At 39.0% G+C, this 20,406-nt stretch overlaps 1 protein-coding gene and 1 long non-coding RNA gene across 2 annotated transcripts in view; one reads left to right on the forward strand and one right to left on the reverse strand.

Moving 5' to 3' along the window:
• Positions 1 to 20,406, reverse strand: part of LOC134227305 (contactin-4) — a 1,204,188-nt gene that overhangs the window by 224,261 nt on the left and 959,521 nt on the right. The window contains exon 11 of the mRNA XM_062708688.1: positions 6,644 to 6,803. Coding sequence (XP_062564672.1) covers positions 6,644 to 6,803 — 160 coding nt within the window. The remainder of the gene's footprint in view (positions 1 to 6,643; positions 6,804 to 20,406) is intronic.
• LOC134227306 (uncharacterized) lies at positions 7,569 to 8,968 on the forward strand. The gene is made up of 4 exons (XR_009983648.1): positions 7,569 to 8,033; positions 8,097 to 8,263; positions 8,324 to 8,422; positions 8,482 to 8,968. It is a non-coding gene; the product is annotated as an uncharacterized LOC134227306 (long non-coding RNA).

The raw sequence follows: 20,406 nt of genomic DNA on the forward strand, positions 1-20,406 counted from the left end.
TTTAGCACAAAAGACATCTGGCCGAGTACTATTTAGTGAAACGTTTCACGGAAACTGTTATCAGATCAAAACTAGTTTGACCGAAAATGTAGTTTGGCCGAAAGCGATGTACAGCTAAAATAAAGTTTGGAAGGACTTGTAAAAAGTTGTTACCCTAGCAGGTCGTTTGGCTGAAATGTTCGGGTGAAAAAGTCGTTTGACCATCATACATCGTTTGACTAAAAATGACGTTTGGTAAAAAATGTGGTATTTGGCAGAAAGAGTCATTTAGCCCCAAAATGTCCTTTCTGCAACCTTCTTTAAAAAGTGTTGTTCGGCTGATTGATCATTTTGCCAAAAAAACGTTTAGCCGAATAGGTCATTTGACAGAAAATGCCGTTCAGCCAGAAGGGTTGTTTTGCAGAAAGGACGTTTCGGGCCAAATTACCATTTCTACCAAACGGCATTTTCGGTCAAATGATCTATTCGGTTAAACGATTTTTGCGGCCAATTACCAGTTCGGCTGAATGTCCATTTCGGGTGTATGTCGTTTTTGGTCGAACTACATTTTTGACCTGATAACAGTTCCGGATAAACGTTAATGGGGTTTGGATAGATGTTAGATGGCTTTTGGCTTAAATGCCAGTATCGACTTAAAAGTAGAGAGGTTGCGTAATTTCGTTTAACGGTTGTTTGACAAAAGGCCTTTTCAACGTAAATGTCATTGTCACGGATGGATATTTTGGACCATTACCTATTCAGTTATTGACATTTGGCCGTATGACATGTTGGCCTAAACGATATTTTCGGACAAATGACCCATTCTATCAAACGACCATATCGGCTAAACGGCATGATGACCTATTCGGCCAAACGACCTGTTAGAGAAAACGACTTTTTCAGTCAAATTACCAATTCGGACATACGCCTTTCGGCCAATGGAATTTCCCAAGAATTTCTTATGGACAATACGCTAGTCGTTCGATAACTGCAACTGCAATGTTTTTGTTTCAGTTAGTAAATGGCGTTTGATAACTGCGACGCATTCTAGACATCAAACAATTGTCAGACGTCGTCAAAATAAAAGTGCATCTGATTGTTCACCGCTATGCAGCTATCATCGACTTTGGCATCGTTTTGAAGCTCAGCTCAGATAACTGCAAAAGTGATGTAACTTTCGAAATGCAGTTAAAAGCATTGCAGAGAGTTATTTATTTCAGTTATCAAACGTCTACTGTACACAGAATTTCCCGTAGAAATCCAATTATTTCGAATAGCCAAGTACAAGCCAAGACTATTGTGTGAGAGTAGCATCACTTTCATCCGTTACCGCAGATATTTATTTGGGGCTTATCACTATCTCTTAGATGGAAGCAATGCACTCTCCAATGGTCGAGATCTGTCCTGGCCACGTCCTTGCGATTGTTGAGGAAGGGGAAGGATGGTTTGTTGCACATCTACTTAAGAAAGATGCAGAGAACTCTACGACCTCTCATAGGTGCCACGGGAGGTTTTGGGATTGTGTAGCGAGGTTATAACAGTAGGAATCGTTTTGGTAGAACGTGAAACACAGAAAGGACTGAGATAGAAATACAAAGTTGGAAAGGGACGAGTCTGGAATTGAACCCACGACCTCCTGCTTATAAGGCAGAAGCGGTAGCCACTAGACCACCGAGCTCGTCTACTACCATTGTCAATAATGTTCTGTGCAAATTTGGAAGAATACTCAACAGAAACTCAACAAGATCTTTCCATTAAATTCCGAAGTTTTTCCTGTAGAAGTTAAGAACATTTCTTTTGTGAAAATTCTGAAGTTTCTCATGTAAATTGAGACAAATTTTCTGCTGAAATTCCAAAAAAAATTATTTGGAAATTCAAATTAAATTCTCTTGGTAATTCCAAAGATTTCTCGAAACTTCAAACAATCCGAAAATATTTTCCTAATTTTGGAAAAAACTTTTGGATTTTTCTGGAGAAGTTCAATAGATTTTTCATGCGAAATTCAAAAGATTATTCTTTCAATGTCGTGAAAATATCCCGAAAAAAATGCAAAAAGAAAATCTTAGAAAAACGTGATGAAAAAATCGCCACGCCGATTCACGCCGTCGCCGCCGCCGACTGAAATGGCTTATGATGAATAAAAAATTAGAAGGATGAAGGATACTTTTCTTCCTTCATCCTTTTAATTTTCAAAAAAGTAATAAAGAAGACTAAAAATGGAAGCACTGACTTCTCATTTCCCACTTTTCACTTTGCTTTCTGCCTAATGACCATTAGGCTAATGACCATTCGGTCTAATTACCTTCGGCCTAGTAGTCTTCTGTCTAAAGGCCAGATACCTTTAATTAATTACATTGCACACAATTGACATTCTTGGCGATGTTTCACATCTGTAACGGGACAAACAATAATTTTCTTGGAATGCGGGGGTCCTGCAGCATAGTTGGTTACACTTTCGCCCTATAAGTGAATGGTCATGGGTTCGATTCCCAGCCCCTCCACCAAATCCTTGTCAGTCGTTGTCTGTACGGTGGCGTTTTGGGGGATCGCGCCTCACCGATACGGCTGTCTGATGACGACTGACAAAACTGTTCTTATCGGAGGAAATCTTTCAACGTACCTCGATAAATGGCAACCGAACAAAGCAACGATCTGGGAACGACAACAATAACGAATTATGGATGTCTGAAAATAGATTTTGTTTGGATAATGTACAGCAGAATACCACAGTAGATCACGATACAGAAGCGGTTAAGAACACAGAGTGCCTACCAAATAAATACGTGAGAAAAACATTTCTTGGAAGACAACGACGAGAGGAAGACATATGAATGGGGCTTAACGATAGACAATAAGAGGAAGACATTTTTGGAGGTCGAACATTTATTACTTAAGCATTTTTTTCTAAGTTTTTCAACCCCCCTTTCCCATGTGAGATTTCATTCAACTGGAAGAAAACAACTGACTAATAATCTATCATAAGTGCTTACGTAATATGTGGACAATGAGAAGCGACCCAAGACATGGTGATTGTGTAAGACCGCTTTGATAAAGCACTCGAAGCTTTCCGTTAAGTTTCATTGACCGAGCAGCCTCTAGGGAACTTAGACTTTCGGTGAAGATGGAAAAGCTGTCAGTAGGTAGGAATGCGATTTGCTTGAGTGACTAGTGTCTAGCTTCAAACTCAGCAGTATACACAGAACTGGGCTCTGGGAAACATTGAAAATATCGAAGCCAGTGGAGTCAACCGGTTTTGACCAATCTGTGAAAAAGCTTCTCTCCTAGCTGGCGTGTCCGTGTTTGCTTGCACATAAAGGACCTCCCCACGAAAGAAGTCTGGTATTCTATGAACCTCTTGCTTCATGGATAGATAAAAAAATACAGAGGAACTGAGGGGGTCTTAGAAGTTAACACGATTGTTGTCAAACGAAGATGGACTTACCCCCTGCGTTATATATCAGTGGTAAATACTCATAAAGCGAGATTGACGGTTTTATTCGGGCATCTTCTCGAAGAGTTGTCAATAATCAATGGATTTAGAACCACACAACGGATGAGCAACCGGAGCTATACATAATTCCGTGAAACGATCTGTTAGGGGCAGTACTCCCGCAAGTACTTCCAGACTCATTTTATGAGTCCAATACGGAGACAGCGGTACTGAATCCGTTGAAGCTTCAGCAGCGGATTGGAGTCGCGGATTGGAAGCAGTTGTTCGGATTTAATGGTTGTTCGGTACAGCGTGACGAAAGCCTCAAGTTGCGCTCCTCACAATGTTCCCATTATTGTTCGTACGAAGTTAATTCGTTTCTGGCCTTCTTGTGTCCGATACACAATGTGCTTCTCGAATGTGCATTTCGAGTCGAAGCAGACCCCGAGATATTTAGAAGACATGCTGTGATTGATTGTCTCACCCAACAGTTGGAGCGGGAACCTTGCCGGCTTATGTTTTTAGAAAACCAACCATCTCAATTTTTCTTCGGAAAGAATTCGATACCCAGCTTCAAAGCCCGAGTAGACAAATTATCCTGAGTATTTTACAATTGTCCTTGCAGATCAACCGCAGTTGACCCCGATACGGATACAATGCAATCATCTGCAAGTTGTCTTATCGGACAATTCGGCATGAGACATTCATAAATGTCTCGAACGTTAAAATTGTAAAGAAGGGGGCTCAAACATGAGCCCTGAGGGAGATCCATATAGCTAATTCGTAAAGTTGTCGAGTAACTATGAGAATCACCAAGCTGCCGCTTGGAAAATTTTGTGGAATTTTCTGGGGACTTTCTTCGGAATTTCATCGGGAAGTTCTGTGAATTTTAATTTCGGGAATATCTGTTGAAAAAGCACGGAAAATTCTTTGCAATTTTTGCTGTTATTTATTCGGAGTTTGTAAAGACTTCAAAATTCCCAGAATTCTTCGAATTTCCTCCGTTTTTTTAATTTTGACTGAGACATTCCTAATCTACTTTGTAATAACACAATTGAATAATGTAGACTCCTACAAACTATTAATCGGCGTGAGAAATTATTGATTAGCGACGTGATAGATTTTGAACAGCGGCGCGCCGATGCAAAAAAAAATTTCGCCGGCGCCGTAATGTCAAAAACTGTTGTCGGCGGCGCACACATCTAACTGCAAATACCGGGTTTTAGAAACCTGTTCCGTGGCCGTCGCATTCTGAGAAGCTTGAGGTGCCGAAAGACTGATTTATGTTGTAGTTCGACGATAGCCTTTTTGGACCAGAAATTCCGGGTTTCCGGAACCCGTTCCGTGGAAAACTGGACTCGACTATCCCAAAGGTTGCGTCGACTGTAAAATAAACCTTTTATTAATTCAAAACTGATCTTTAGATCAAAAAAGCTAAAAGCCTCCAGAAAAAAAGGAATATTAAACTTAATAGGTTATTAAAGTTAAACAAATTGATTCATAAACTGGTATCAAACAAATATGGGAATGATCGAAGCATGTGAAATATGTGCACATTTGATATGATTGTTATGTTCATTCAGAAACCAATGTTTCAAAACTGGTCTCTGACCTGAATATCGTATGATAGATTCATTCGATTTCCGACCAAATCATGTTTACATCTCTAATATTATACGGCTGCGACCTGCTCCCCTTGTATTATCAGAACCTTTCGAAGCACGGGTATATACACTATGTAATCCGTTCCATAAATTGCCACTAACATTATTATCGCAAGCATCATTTTTCGATGCTGTCGAAAGGCACACGGGCCCCTATCATGATCCTGCCTGTCAACAGTGAAGTTTCATGGCATCGTCTACTCGCTGAACACATGCCCAGATCTATGAGGTTCGTCGTTAGACGTCGACCGGAGGAGAGAGAGATAGAAGGTCACGAAGAATTCACCATCATGGCTCAATTTACCAGGGAGTAGCAAAATAGGTACACTTCCAGTTTCGGTTCAAGAGGTTACTCCGACCAGTTTGTTAGAGTCGCGCCCGCTCTAACTGCCGTGCCGTAGCTCCGTTCCGTTGTCGCCTCACTTTCAGAATGGAAACAAATTTGTATATAGTTTCTTTGCACTAGACTGCTTCCAACGCGCACGACGACAGGCAGGCCAGCCTGGCCGTTACGGGGGAAGGCAACCAAAGGAAAATGATGTTGAGTACTTTGTTTCCACTTTCTTTTTCCCGGATCGCTTTCGTGCGGAATGATAGAGAAATAGAGCTGCCATCGTTGTCGTAGGTTGTCGTCGCTACAATTCGCAAAAGAAAGGAATCTTGGTTATGTCGCGTGGGAAAAAGTGGTACCGAATGCGAGAATGTATGAATGTCAACTATGTTCATATGCTTATGGCAGTAGCTACCAGGAGTTGGCAATTTTTTTTTTGTTCTAGGGTCCAGATTGGGAGAAAGTATCACTCTAGAATTCAGTATCCTAAATAAATTATTCGGATATGAATGAATATGGATATATTAATTTAAGATTATTTTTGAGTGCAGACGAACCAATCACAAAAATAAAGGAAAAAGCTTGCTATAAAAAGCACAGTAAGATCCGTTGAAGCAAAACGGCTAATATAAGAATTTCATAATTAAATTAAGAAATAAAACATTGGAAGCGAAGATTAAGAGACTTAAAATTCGTTATGCTTTGCAATTAGATTGTATCTTAACGCTTTAACTAGTGGTTCACAGCTGGAAAATTGCGAACCCCTGGCCTAGAGTACTCTCGATATGGAGTACAGAAGCAGCTTCGCCCAAGTACAACTTATCGACTATACGATGTTGTTGAAAGTCAATTTGCAGTCATCGAGCAGTGTGCTTGACGATCTTGTGAGTATACATTTTTAATACCAAGACGGTGCTACGTTGTTTGCAGAATGTTTCTCGCTGAGTATATTTTTTTTACAGGCAAACATACCGCCTTGCACCCTTGCACGTAAACGCTAATCGGGTTCAGCGAAGAAAGATTCTTCCCTAGAGCAGTTTCACTTGTGCCCAAGAATAAGATGTCTATTTGTTTGTCGTGTACACGGCAATCGTTGAACGTCAGTAATCAGATTGAGAGTGCTCCGCAAATGACATCATCATTTCACAATTTAGGCCACACGTCAACTTGACACGATGAATTACAGAATAATCATAGGAAAACTTCGGTTTAGATGGCAATGTGTAATGGAGTACTTACACATCACTTTCAGGTCCACGGTGTTGCTCTCTCCGTCGCCTTCCACGTTGGATGCAATGCAGGTGTAGTTACCGGCCTGATGTCGGGTGACGGCTTGCAATGCCAGCGCCGTACTGCTCATTATCACACCGGTTTTCGAGTTGTGTTGAACCACTTGATCCTGGAATTAAATGGGAACCACATTGCGATGTTAGTTCGGTGCCTTTTGTGGGGAAGTATGTACACTATTTACGGTTAAGGGTCTGAAGTTGGATGCAGTGGCGTAGTCTGAAAATTGGTCCTGAAGGGGGGGGGGGGTTGTGAACCCTTTTGTTCCTCCGAAAATATTGTCTTGGGGGGGGGGGTATGTCCGCCTTCATATGTACTGCATAAATACCAAAACATGGCTACACAGTGTATACTCGTAAGATAGGCTTGAAAAGACTCGTCTCGCGATTCAAATTTGAAGTTAATCCTTTCTCGACCATGGTGTTTGTAGAGTACCATCAGATTTTGCATCTTATAAACTTCATCTAATTTTTTCAACTATAAAAAGCAATATTTGGAACATCTTTATAGTGATATTAGACTGCAAATATAAACAATTTTAAGTACGAATAGTTAAACAATGAGTGAAAACAATAAAGTAACTATTGATTCACAATCAAAAACCTTTCTTTTTGTTTTCCACTAACTTTAGCTATGCCAAAAATATATTTTATTCTAGCATGTTGCACGAAGGTGATTCGCTCCTATTGAAGTCTTTGAAAAATGTCGTGAGCGGGAAAGGGTTAAACTCGGTATGATGTGCCTGCTCGTAAAACAGGATGAAATTGATTGATGCATAATTTGTGGGAAAGGCGGCGTTTTTATAATTCTGTTAATTGAAGCGTCACTGTTAAGTTCAATTTTAGAGCATGTTACAATTAGTCTTGGGTAACGTATAATGTATATCGTGAGATAGTCCATAAGCAAGCAGATCTTCAAACAAAACAACAACAAGCTACAACCGTCAGCTGAAAACTTCTCGCATCACCAAACGCAAACATCGGCGGAGAAAATGTACATCATTCGCTCCGTGGAATACAACGACCAATTCGAATGTACGCCCATGCAGCCACCCAACGGGAAATATAAAAGCCTTTCGTGACAGTGACAGTTGACATCGGATCGGACAAACGTCAGGGCCACTTGCCAGGCGCTGCCGGTCCCGCCACTCGTTGAAGCTCTTTTTGTGAATCAGCTTGAGTCGCCGCCAGGCGGAGTGCAATCAGTTTCCTCTTGGTGCACGTTTTTTTGTAAAAGTGGCCGGAAAAGATTATCTTCGGCCCGATTGCTAAGGAAGGCAAAAGCTCTAGCTAGGAAGACAGCTAGAGCAAATTCGGGAACAATCATCGATTTTAAACAACAGGTAAATACCAATGTGTAATCAGCCCTATGAACAGGTTAGATAACCTCTGAATTGAATGTTTAGCTGGTGACGACCGCCGTGACCAAAATTTGCAAAAAGGGCTGTGGCTGTGGGAGGAAGGAAGTTGGCGAACAGTGAGATCGGCACAAAACAAGCGACTAGAAGCTTCGACGAGCTCTTCGCACGTAGACGGAAAAGGGAAGGCAGAAACGCACCGCGTGGTAATCAAGGTAATTGGTCGTGATAATTAGCCAGCGACGAAGTTTCTTAACGCCAGTTCAATCCAGCAGTCGGTTCCTGAACCCCAGCTCGGCACAGCCGCACGAAGGTCAAAGATCCAGCGAATTCGATCACAAATTAACATCCGGAGAAAGCAAGAACCCCACAGGGTATGCAACCAAATACTTAAAAGGATTGTTCTATTACTGATTGCCTGTTTGTTTCATAGGGTTCTTTGTCCGGACTCGAGTTTTTCATAGGCCGATACGAGACGCACGTGGCCGCCAGATTCGCCGACGTTTGATTCCGGTCCGTCTGACTTTGGCGCCAGAGTGGATCGGATTTGAGTTCAGTGGCAGAAGGAGGAACGCTGACGAAAGGTACGCAGCAACATAGACAGGCAAAGATCCCGCGCCTCGGAGGGACCCCATCCAGTCTACTGGTCGTACTGGACGGCCAGAGGGGTCTCCAGCAGGGGAAGTTCGCGGGGTGCGCGTTGCAAGCGGCGAAGGAAAAGATCGCAGAGAAGCTGTACAGGGGGACGCCCCTTTAGAAGAGTGAAGATGAACAGTGAGTAGAGCGAGAATGTTAGAATTAAGTAGAGAAGAATAAGCGCTGGGTAGGTAGGGAGACAAGCTAGGGCGAATGCCCAAAATATATGTATAAAATGTGCATTGATGGTGTTTTGATTGTTGGTGCTATAGCCCTCCAGTTTGTGTGACTTAGAATACTCCGGGGGCTCCTTGCAATCAGCCTAAGGAGAAGTTGGCAACAAGCAATTTGGGTATTTGGACATCAGGCCCTTAGCCGTGCGGTAAGACGGGCGGCTACAAAGCAAGACCATGCTGAGGGTTGCTGGGTTCGATTCCCGGTGCCGGCCTAGGCAATTTTCGGATTGGAAATTGTATCGACTTCCCTGGGCATAAATGTATCATCGTGCTAGCCTCATGATATACGAATGCAAAAATGGTAACCTAGCTTAGAAACCTCGCAGTTAATAACTGAGGAAGTGCTTAATAAACACTAAGCTGCGAGGCGGCTATGTCCCAGTGTGGGGATGCAATGCCAATATGAAGAAGAAGAAGAAGAAGAAGCCCTAATAAATTCGGCATTTCGTAGTGTATTTTCCTCACTACACCTTTACCATTTTTTTTAAGTACAGACCCCAGTCAATTTTTTTTTATTATTTTAGGGGATCCCGTAGCGTAGTAGGCTACACGTTCGCTTTAGAAGCGGATGGCCATGTGTTTGATCCTCAGCTCCCACAAATCCTTCGTCAGTCGTCAGATGCGCACCGTATACGGTAGCTGGTAATCTATATACATAAAAATGAATTTCTGTCTGTCTGAACCTTATAGACTCCGAAACTACTGAACCGATCGGTGTGAAAATTTGTATGTAAAGGTTTTTGGGGTCGGGGAAGGTTCTTAAGATGGTTCGCGACCCCTCCCTCATTTGGAAAGGGGCGCTCCCATACAAATGAAACAGAAATTTCTGCACAACTCGAGAACTAAGCAGAGTATAAATCAATTTTAAGCGAAACGAAGTTCGTCGGGTCTGCTAGTTTCTAATAAACTAAAAAAACTGCTAATTCTTAATGAACTTCCCTTAGGAATTGCTTCACAATCTCCTCCAAGAAACCTATCGGAAGTGCCTCAGGCAGAAACTTCAGAAATCCCTCCAGAAACTCCTTTGGAAATTCCTAAAAAAAATTGTATCTAAAATTCCAACAGTTGTTCAGATAAACTTCCCTTAAGAATCGCTTCAAAAACTACTTAGGATTTTTTTTTTCAAAATCCATTCGGAAATTTCTTCAGATATTTATTTGCAATGGTTCCAGGAATTTCTTAGAAAAAATCCGCGAAAAACACTTCTTGGACAATTCTTCCTAGAATTTGATAGAAAATTCTTCCATGTAGGGTAAATGATATATTTTGGACATGTACATATTTTGGACAAGCCTGAGCTTCTTCGATCAATTTTAGATAATGTGTAGGAAAATTTTTATCGAAAATATGATCATTGCATACTTTTACCTCAACTTTAGCGGCTCCTGATGAGAATTCACAAATCAACTATTATTTATCTTTAAAATTATCTAAAATGTAAAGCTTTCTACCAAAGTGCCTGCTGGACGCCAGTATGCAGGAGAACATGCATTATAGGACTCTTCGTAACATGCACCTGAAACACGTTTTAATTGGTTCAAACGGCAATCTTGAGGTTCTGCGGCCAAAGTTTGATTGTAATTGAGATACTAACTTATTCCAATCGCTTAACATGAACTTGAGACGGATGAAAAAGGAGTGACCAAAATGAAGTTATGTTTTTATGCATCAGACATTTATTGGTCACCCCATGTACAGTACATGGATGAACCATTAATTGCCAACTTTCAGGCTGTTTTCAATGATATCGATAAGATTGCGAAACAATGTTAATTTCCGGTTTAATCTATGTCAGGTAAGCAAATAAATGCATTTAAATGAATGTGGATACGTGTAGGTAAGTCATACCATTGAGATCTGTAGGTGGCCATTTTTGAATTAGGAGAAAATGACTCTGTTATATGCATTTTCCATGTCGAAATTATATATTTGATGTCCAAAAAAAAATATTTCAGTTCGCAGTATATCACAGTTTACACCTAGTAAACGTAATTTACTCAAAAATTGGACAATGGAGACGCAAGACCAATCATAGGTTATGTATTTGGATGAACCTAGTGGTTTTCAATTGTTTTATACTATTCAATCTCGATATATTTTCTAATGAATGTCCTGCGCTTGTCCAAGATACATCATTTACCCTATTACAGCCAACATTCTTCAAGGAATTTCTTTGGAAATTCCTCCAGGTATTGCTTTAGACATTACTCCAGGAATTCCTTCAGAAATTATTCAAGGAATTCGTAACGATATTACTAGATTCTTTGGAAATTATTCCCGAAGTTTCGTCGAAAATAGTTTCGGATTGTTTTTATTTTCAACTGATGAATTTTCAAAGAAATTGTCGAAATACTACCCTTATAAAATCGACCTGGGAGTTCTTTTGGAATTTTTTAAGGAGTATCATCGAAAATATCTCCAGGAATTCAACGAAAAATTCCTTTATTTATTTCTTCAAGAATTTCATTGGAAATGTTTTAACAAATCATTTAGAATAATCCACGAATGAATTCCTCCTGGAGTTCCTACAGGAATTTTCGGAAAAAAAAATCTTTGTAGCAATTTATGGTAGAAGTTCCTAAAAAAATTCTGGAGTTTCAGAAATTTCCAAAGAAATTCCTGGAAGAGCCAACCGTTCGGGAATTTCTCCAGGAATTCGACAGGCAATTTTTCCGAGCTCTTGCCGGGAATTTGGAGAGACATACTTCCAAGAACTCGAAATATAATTCATACGAGAAATTGGAGGAGAATTCCTCATGGATTTTAGAGAACAATTTCTAGAAAAACGAATGGGAGTTCTGCCGTAATTCGGAGGGAAAATCCTTTGTGAATTTGAAGGGGAGTTTAGATAAAAAAAAATCCTGGAATTTCTCTCAGAAATTTGGAAAGGAATTCCTTTGGGGATTCAAACGTTAATTTCTTCAAGAATGTAAAGGAAAATTCCTCCGGGAATTCAGAGAAGAATTCAATGAGGAAATTCGGAGCGGCATTCCTCCGCGAATTCAGAAGGGAACAGTTCCAAGAATGCGTAACGCATTTTATTCGGTAAACGGAGAGGAATTTATTCAAGAATTCGGAAGGAAACTCCTCTGGGGATTTGGAGAAAAAATCCTCTGTGAATTCCTCCTGGAAATCGGAGAGGGATTCTTCCAAAAAATCGTAGGAGAATTGCTTCGGGAATTCGGAGAGGAATTCCTCCGGAAATTCGAACAGCAGTTTCTTCGTGAATTCGTAGGGAATTCCTCCGAAAATGTAAAGGAAAATTCGTTGGGGATTTCAGAAGGAAATTGAAGGGGAGGAATTCTCGAAGTAACTTCTTGAGGAGCTTCCGGAAGAAATAAAGGTATTTCCAAAAGGATTTTTGGAGGAATTCCTGATTAAAGTTCATTAGCAAAATCTGAAGAAATATTGTTATGCAACTCCTGGAGCAATTTCAAAGGAATTTTTGGAGGAATTTCAAAGTAATTCCTAGAAGATCTTCCAAACAAAAAAATTTGGGAATTTTTTAGGTAATTCATGAGAAAAAATCATAAACAACATTTGGGGGAATTTCTAAGGAAATTCGAAATGGAATTTTCGTAGGATTTTTATAAGGAATTTCTGGAGGAATTCTCAAATAAATTTCTGGAACAATTTCCGAAGGAATTCGAGGAGGAATTTTAGAAAAATAAAATTGGAGGAACATCCGAAGTAACTCCTTTAGGAACTTTCTAAAGAAATTTTGAAGGAATTTTCGAGGAAATCCCTGAAAGAAGTTCATAAGCAACATCAAGAGCAAGTTCCTTAAAAATTTCTGAAGGAAGTCACGATGAATATTGAAAAGATAATTGTAAACGAAATATCCAGAGGTACTTTAAAAAAAAAAACAGAATAATCCACCTAGCGGTGATGGTGCTTTTCTCGTGAAACACATAAAAAGTAACAAGAAAAGCACGTAAGACAGGTCAAAATTGCACTTAGGGAGACAGATTAGGTTATTCTCATCAATTCATATTTATTTGCGTTCATTTAAATGCATTGCAGCAGTTTCTGAAAAAAAAAATTTTAGATTTTGATTTTTTTTCCAAGGGAAAAAATGGGGAAAAAATCAATATTTTTCTTATAACTCCAGAACGCAATGGTCGATTGGGCCAATTTTCAGTAGCGAAAAATTAGGAAGGATTCTGCGTCGAATGCAACCCTTTGCAAAGCAAATCGGATAAGGCTAACTACAAAAAAGTGTGTCTCACATTTTTTGTACACACACATACATACATATATACACACATACAGATTTCACCTTAATTCGTCGAGCTGAGTCGATTGGTATATAATACTATGGGTCTCCGAGAAGTTCGGTTTTGGAGTGATTCTATAGCCTTTACGTATACTTGGTATACGCGAAAGGCAAGTCTCCTGCAAGAATATTCTATGGAGATGCAGGGGAATCAAACAAATCATTCATTGTTTCAGAATATTTGAGAGGTCAAGACATTTTTCACATGTCAAAGATCCAACTTGTGAAAGGATTCTTGTATACATTTCTGAGACAATTCCTGAAGTACGTAAATCAAATGGGGCCCTTAAACCGTGCGGTAAGATGCGCGGCTACAAAGCAAAACCATGCTGAGGGTGGCTGGGGTCGATTCCCAGTGCCGGTCTAAGCAGTTTTTGGAAAGGAAATTATTTGGACTTCCCTAGGCATAAAAGTATCATCGTGTTAGCGATGACATATGACATGACATATGACATAAATGGTAACTTGGCTTAGAAACCTCGGAAGTGCGGAAGTGCTTAATATATGACGGCAATGTTCCAGTGGGGGATGTAATGTCAACGAAGAAGAAGAAGTAAATGAAGGAGTTCTAGCAAACAGTGATTATTTCCATTAAGTATAAATTGACTTGAGGAACAACGTAACAAATAACAAGTGATTCTAACAGATTATTTAGAAAATCTAGTATAGTTGAAAACATGCGATAATCTGAAAAAACCAGAAAGATTAAAATGTGTTTCATGTGTTTATACCGTTTATAAGGGTTTTGAAAAACCATGGAAATGATTCTCTAATGCAAATGGATTTTGTCAGTAAATTGAGTCATTATGACGTTTGCAACTTCGCTTCGGATTGTTATGGAAGCGACGATGCGCCTTCTCACATCGCAACGATTTTATCAAGCTAACGTGTTGCTTCGATTAAATAGTTCGATCACTATCTAACCACACTAATTTTGTTTACACCTTTTTTTTCCTCGGTTTTGGGGTCAAACCAATTTCTTTTACGAAACTTTCGATATTTTAGCGTTCATCTTGAAAAAAAAAAAAATACAACGCGATTTTTTTTTTCAAATTTTTTGTTTACGTCGGTTTAGGGGTCTAACCATTTTTTTACGATGATTACGATATGTACGTAGTTTATAAGCAATATCAAAAAAAATGTGTTGCTAAAATCGAATGGGGTCTGTAGTAGACAATTTAGATGATAGCGTTGTGAGTGCTAGAATAGCCATTGTGGCCTTTATTTTTAGAATCTATCGTGATTATCCCTCTGATACAGTACATCTGGTTAATCTATTCAGTAGCGTGAATTTGATTGAATTTGTAGAACAAGAGGTTTTATCCTCGACACAACTATGTAATAATACAAGGACTAGTTAAGTTTGAAGTACTTTCACTTAGTGATGAAATTTAGTTTGCTGCGGTCTTCCAAACGATTAAAATACAAATACAGTCGCTTCTGCACATCTCGATACTGAAGGGAGATAGGGAGATATCGAGGAATGGAAGTAAAACTGAATGGGTACTAGATCGAAAAAAGCTCGTTGCTATGAAAAACGACAACAAAACAAATGTCATATTTTTTATTAATTGAATATTATTCGGCAACCAGGTAGTACGATTATTTTTTTTGTTAAATGTCTTGGCTGTGCATATGCACAGCACATATTTCAAAATGGACAAATTGATATGAAATTTGCGAAAAAGAATCCACGTGTCTTGGAGGGACTCGAATCCTCAACCTCCAAGCAAAAATATTAAAGTACAAGATAGTCCACTCTACAATATTCCATATTACCTTTCGGTGAACAAACTCCTCCGACAGCAGCGCCAACTTGTGACTCAAAGTCAAACCATTTTTTGAAAAATGATCAAGTATGCTCTGCGTTTTCAATGTTTCATATAAATCAATAATCAAACGTCAATTTCAAAGTTTCACTTCCTATTTTTTTAGGGGGGTCCCGTAGCGTAGTTGGCTACACGTTCGCCTTACAAGCGAATGGTCATGGGTTCGATTCCCAGCCCCTCCACCAAACCCTCGTCAGTCGCCAGATGCGCAGCCTATACGGTGGCGTATTGGGGAGCGCTCTTACCGTTACGACTGTCTGATGACGACTGACAAATTGTTCTTCTCGGAGGCATTCCTCCAACGTACCCGGATAAATGGCAACCGAAAAAATGCAACGATCATTGGATTCACGACACGGACAAATGGACACAATGGACTCACGGTGAGATGGACCAGCAACGACAACAGCAATGAATAATGGAAAAATCTAAAAATAGATTCTGTGTGGATTCTGGCAGCAGAATACCACAGTAGATTCCGGCACAGTAGCGGTTAAGTAACACAGAGTGCCTACCAAATAAAGAATGGAATAAAAAAAAAAAAAAACTTCCTATTTTGGTATTGACGAATAAACGAATATAAGGAACGGTGAAAACGATAACAAAAAGGTAAGTGATCGGTATGCCACTTAAAAAGTGAGATCTAATTCTTGATATACCTTCCTTACAGATTCTTATGCTAACCGAACCGACATTCCGCCTTCCGCACAAGAGCACATTCTAGCCTTCTATTGTCTTGAATGTGGCCATATGACGGATTCGACGCGTTCGAGGGATATGTTGAAGAGCACAGTCCAGATAAACGGAGAATCTAACGTACGTAGTGTATATGATAGTGAGCAAACCGATTTTATTTGAACTGATGGCGCAAAGCGAGTAAACAAGTTTTGTTGAGTATCGTGGTTTAAACTTGGTTAAATATAGTAAAATGTTAAAAAAATACGCAAAATTGTTTTATTATACTTTGCATGTTTGGAAATTCTTGAGGTATAATAAGAAGGTATAATTATTTTTGAGGTATAATGAAAAGCAGATGGGTTATGATGCTACTGTTATTCGTTTTGATGCTGGGCAAAAACGGTGTTTAGAAAACTATTTTGACTTCTCAGCTCGGGAATTTTTTTCGCCAGATTATAATCCCCATCAGGGTTTCGACTTTTCGTTTCAATGAGACCAAAGCAAGCGTTTTTCGGGCCAATGGAAAATCTTGTTTCGTTGTTCATGTTGAGGATCATCTTTCACCCATCAATCTTTTCTCTAGAATTAGCTTTGGAAGATAAACGAAAATCTTGCCTATTAGATGAAAATCCTTTTTCGTTTCATTACTTTCACCTCTCACTCACTTTTCGCGAGAATTATCGTAGAACAATTACAAAATTGTATGGCCGCGCCGGGATTCGAACCCAGAATAGTAACAATAATAGCTGTCGGGATGCGTTTACTTTAGCCACACCACCACGCTATCTGTATGAAAGCGTTAAGTTATTTGTTCCACATAAGCTACTACCATTTGCATTGATGATGCCACGAAAAGACTCGAATATGAAAGAAAAAGAGCAGACCAACGTATAGCGGCAATCAAAGTGAGCGAAAAATTGTTATCACTCTCCAGGCTGTTTTTCTTTCCCGAAAAGCGATTTCTCCCCGAAAACATTCGTGAGAGAAAATCATGTGCTCCTGAGATTGAGTGAGCATTATGAACCTTGATCCCCATTCATTAAAATTGGAGCCAGTTTTTTGTTTATTTCCGTGCGAAATCCACCGGACTTTGACGCTATTCTTAAGATGATATGATGTCTTCAAGCTGAAAAACGCACGAAAAGCAACATAAAATTATTTTAAACATATGCAGTACATTTTCCATGCCTTTCTCACAACTCTCATGTATGAAAATGCTCCATGTAAAAGCAGTAATTGGATGCTTTTTAAAATATACAATGAATAGAACCGAATAACGTGGTATAAAGTTTGATATTGTATTTTGTTTTGGTTGTTATGTAAGCAAAAATGCGCCTCCACGCGTTGTTATGGATGCTCCCAAGGTATATGGAAGCAACGATGCACCTCCGCATGTTGTTGGGAAGGCAACGATTTGCGTCCACGCGTTGCTGTGATTAAGTAGTTCGACCGCCATCCGTTGAAGCGCTTCAGTCGCGTTCGCTTGGTTTTAGCAAGAGTGGGCTATATTGTTAATATATAATATTTGGTTACTTCTACAACTCCATCAAATGCTTCTCTAGGTTTAAATTTTTCAGAAACTGTGCTGAATATGACGAGCACGTTGCTTTAAATGTGGTCTAATCCATTGAATATACATTCGGAGTTGAATGTTACCGTCAGAGAAGTATTAATCCTCCTTTGCTGCTGCATCGCAAAGTATACGAATCTTGAACTGCTTCATAGGGTTCGTGACCACACCTAAAAGTTAATACTATATTCGACGTGGATCAACTTCTGCAAGCTCTTGACTGGTTGCCGTATGGATGTATCGCTATGTTATGTATTGGACAAGTTATTCGCTCACACTCTTTCCAATAATCATTGGAAGTTCCTCCAGGAATTCCTTCGAAAGTTCCTCCAGGAATTCCTTCGAAAGTTCCTCCAGGAATTCCTTCAGAAGTTCCTCAAGGAATTCCTTCGGAAGTTCCTCCAGGATTTTTTTCAGAAGTTCCTCCAGGAATTTTTTCGGAAGTTCCTCCAGGAATTCCTTCGGAAGTTCCTCCAGGAATTCCTTTGGAAATTCCTCCAGAAATTCCTTCAGAAGTTTCTCTAGGAATTCGTCCGGAAGTTCTTCTAGAAATTCCTCCAGAAGTTCCTCTAGGAATTCCTCCAGAAGCTCCTCCAGGAATTCCTCCGGAAGTTCCTCTAGGAATTAATGATCATTTTCAAATTGAACCTAGTGAACTAAAATGCAATTGCTTAGAGTGAAAACTCTCTAGGTTGCCTCAATTAACTTTGGCGTTGGTTTGGTTTGGAAGATCTAATCATGGGCTTCGGAAACGAGCCAGCCTCGGGCTGAAAGTCTCCTTAATAAAGAAACAAAAAAAAAACTAATCATGGAATACAATACTAATATAAGCGTCCTTCCCGATGTCGTTCCATTAAATAATATATATTAAATAATATATATATATATATATATATATATATATATATATATATATATATATATATATATATATATATATATATATAATTTGTAGAAATCGTGAATATTAATCGTGAGACAAAAATGCCTCGAAACATAGCAAAAAATTTTCGAATACTCGCTGCCTTTTAGAATTTTCAAAAAAATACATCAATAGCCTGCTGTGAGATAAAAAGTAAAAAACTACAATGAGTAACATGGGACACCAACGGGTAGTATGGTAGTGAAGAGGATAGGTTGATGCGTATTCATCGTCTTGATCAAGACATGTCAGTAATTACTTCAGTCAGTGATTAACATAAAATATTTAATTATTTTTTTTGCGTTATGCATAACATTTGGTAATACCCCCCCACCTTTTAGTGTAACAAAGTATAACGCAAGTTGAACCTCCCCTCCAAAAGCGTTACGTAATTTGTAAACAGACCCTTAATGGTATTTGGGTTAAATATGATGACTTGACATGTTCATCTATTATTTTTTCCATTGTTTTCAGGAGAACGGATGATAAGCTTATCGGCCTAAAGGATTTTGGTGACGTTTTATCTTTTTCATTTGCTATGGGATGTCGCCAAGCTGATAGAATATAGCTTAACGATAAACTTGCTTGAAACAGCTTTGTAACGATAAGTTTTAAAATTGCCTTGCCTTTTTGCAGTAGTACAGGAAAAATTCCATCTCTACCCGTTGACTTGAAAGGTACAGTGGAATCTATGGGCCACTCGACTTTTCTTTCAGTACTTAAGTCGTTCTGGTTATCAAAAATAATTCGGAAATCCTAGCGCCACTACACTCAACCAGCGAATATTTGATTATACATATAGGTATGTGATGTGTAAAAAACAAAATTATTTAGATTTCATAATTGATGCTAAAGCTTAAAATTCCTTATACCGTTTCTGTTCGCGTGACCAATATCTACTAATCACGGCCCAGCAGTCAAAGTACCAGTACTACACTTAAGACAAATCTCGCTTAACTTTTCAAAAAGACGTAAGTATGAATTAATTTGAGTACTGCAATCAAAAGCTTTCATGTTGTTCTGTTGATTGCGCTATTCAAATTAATTCATGAAAAAAATGTTACTTATGTCCTTTTGAAAAGTTAATCGAGAAATCAATGTTAGTTATTCGTTCCATTATTGCTCGACACCACACAATATTGTGCGGAGAGATAAATGGGAAAGTAATTTTACTTTTATCGAAACGGGGCCATTCGCCACGTGAAACCAGAACCGAACAAACAGGGTAACTTGCCCCCGAGCGATGTGACTTTTAACCCAGTTCGGAAATGAATCAATGACTCCAGTTGACAAGGGGGAGCGGTTTCTTTGACCTTCACAGATGCTATGGTTTGAAAATAAATACTACATGTTCATTAAAAATATAGCCTGTCATTATTATTAGCTTTCCTTTTTCGACGACGCAGTAATTTACCATTGCCACAGAAATTGTTTACTTTGTACACCAAGAAAGCATAATTAGGTTTGATTGGGGCCTTGTCTACTGTTGCAAGTGCTTCGCAGTTGAATACTTGGCTCTACTTCATACAGATCAAGCTTTATTCACAAGTATTGTTTCTAGTTTAACGATTTTTTTCTATTAAATTCTGTTTTTTCTGCGGATATTCTGAAGATTTCTGCTGTGGAAATTAAAAAAAAAACTTAGAAAATTCCAAATAATCTAGCTGTGGAAAATCATCATACTGGATAGCCGATACTCTAATGATTTGAATAAATAAACTATTGTATTTAAATTACGGAGAAAAATTACAGATAGAACAAAAGCTTATTAGACTTAATTGTAAGCAAATTCATCACAACATTCCAAGCATGCGTTATACCTCTAAAGCGTACTAATTGTGTTTTTCGTTTTATGTACATCATCTTTCACCATTTACTAAATCTCGTACCAAGTCTCTTTTTACCAGGGTGGTGCGCTGCTGTTTGAGTTATATGAATAAAACTTGTATTAGAAAGTTCGCGATTGGACGTGTTAGTATTAAAACGCGGAATAGTCGAAATCCGGGTTTATGCCGTGTGCGATCGGCGAGTAAATTAATCAGTGTTTTTTACGCAGTCTCCGGGATTTACGCAGCTTTTTACCTGGATTTTTCAAAAATTTGTTTTTCCACGTTTTTTTTAATGGTCGGGAAGCTCGTAAAAACCGCGATAAATCGATTTTCGATGAAGTCGTTTTTCACGCGGTTTTAATCAACATGGAACATGTTCATC

The sequence above is a fragment of the Armigeres subalbatus genome, chromosome 3 (assembly GCF_024139115.2).
Source record: "Armigeres subalbatus isolate Guangzhou_Male chromosome 3, GZ_Asu_2, whole genome shotgun sequence".
NCBI classification, from domain to species: Eukaryota; Metazoa; Arthropoda; class Insecta; order Diptera; family Culicidae; genus Armigeres; species Armigeres subalbatus.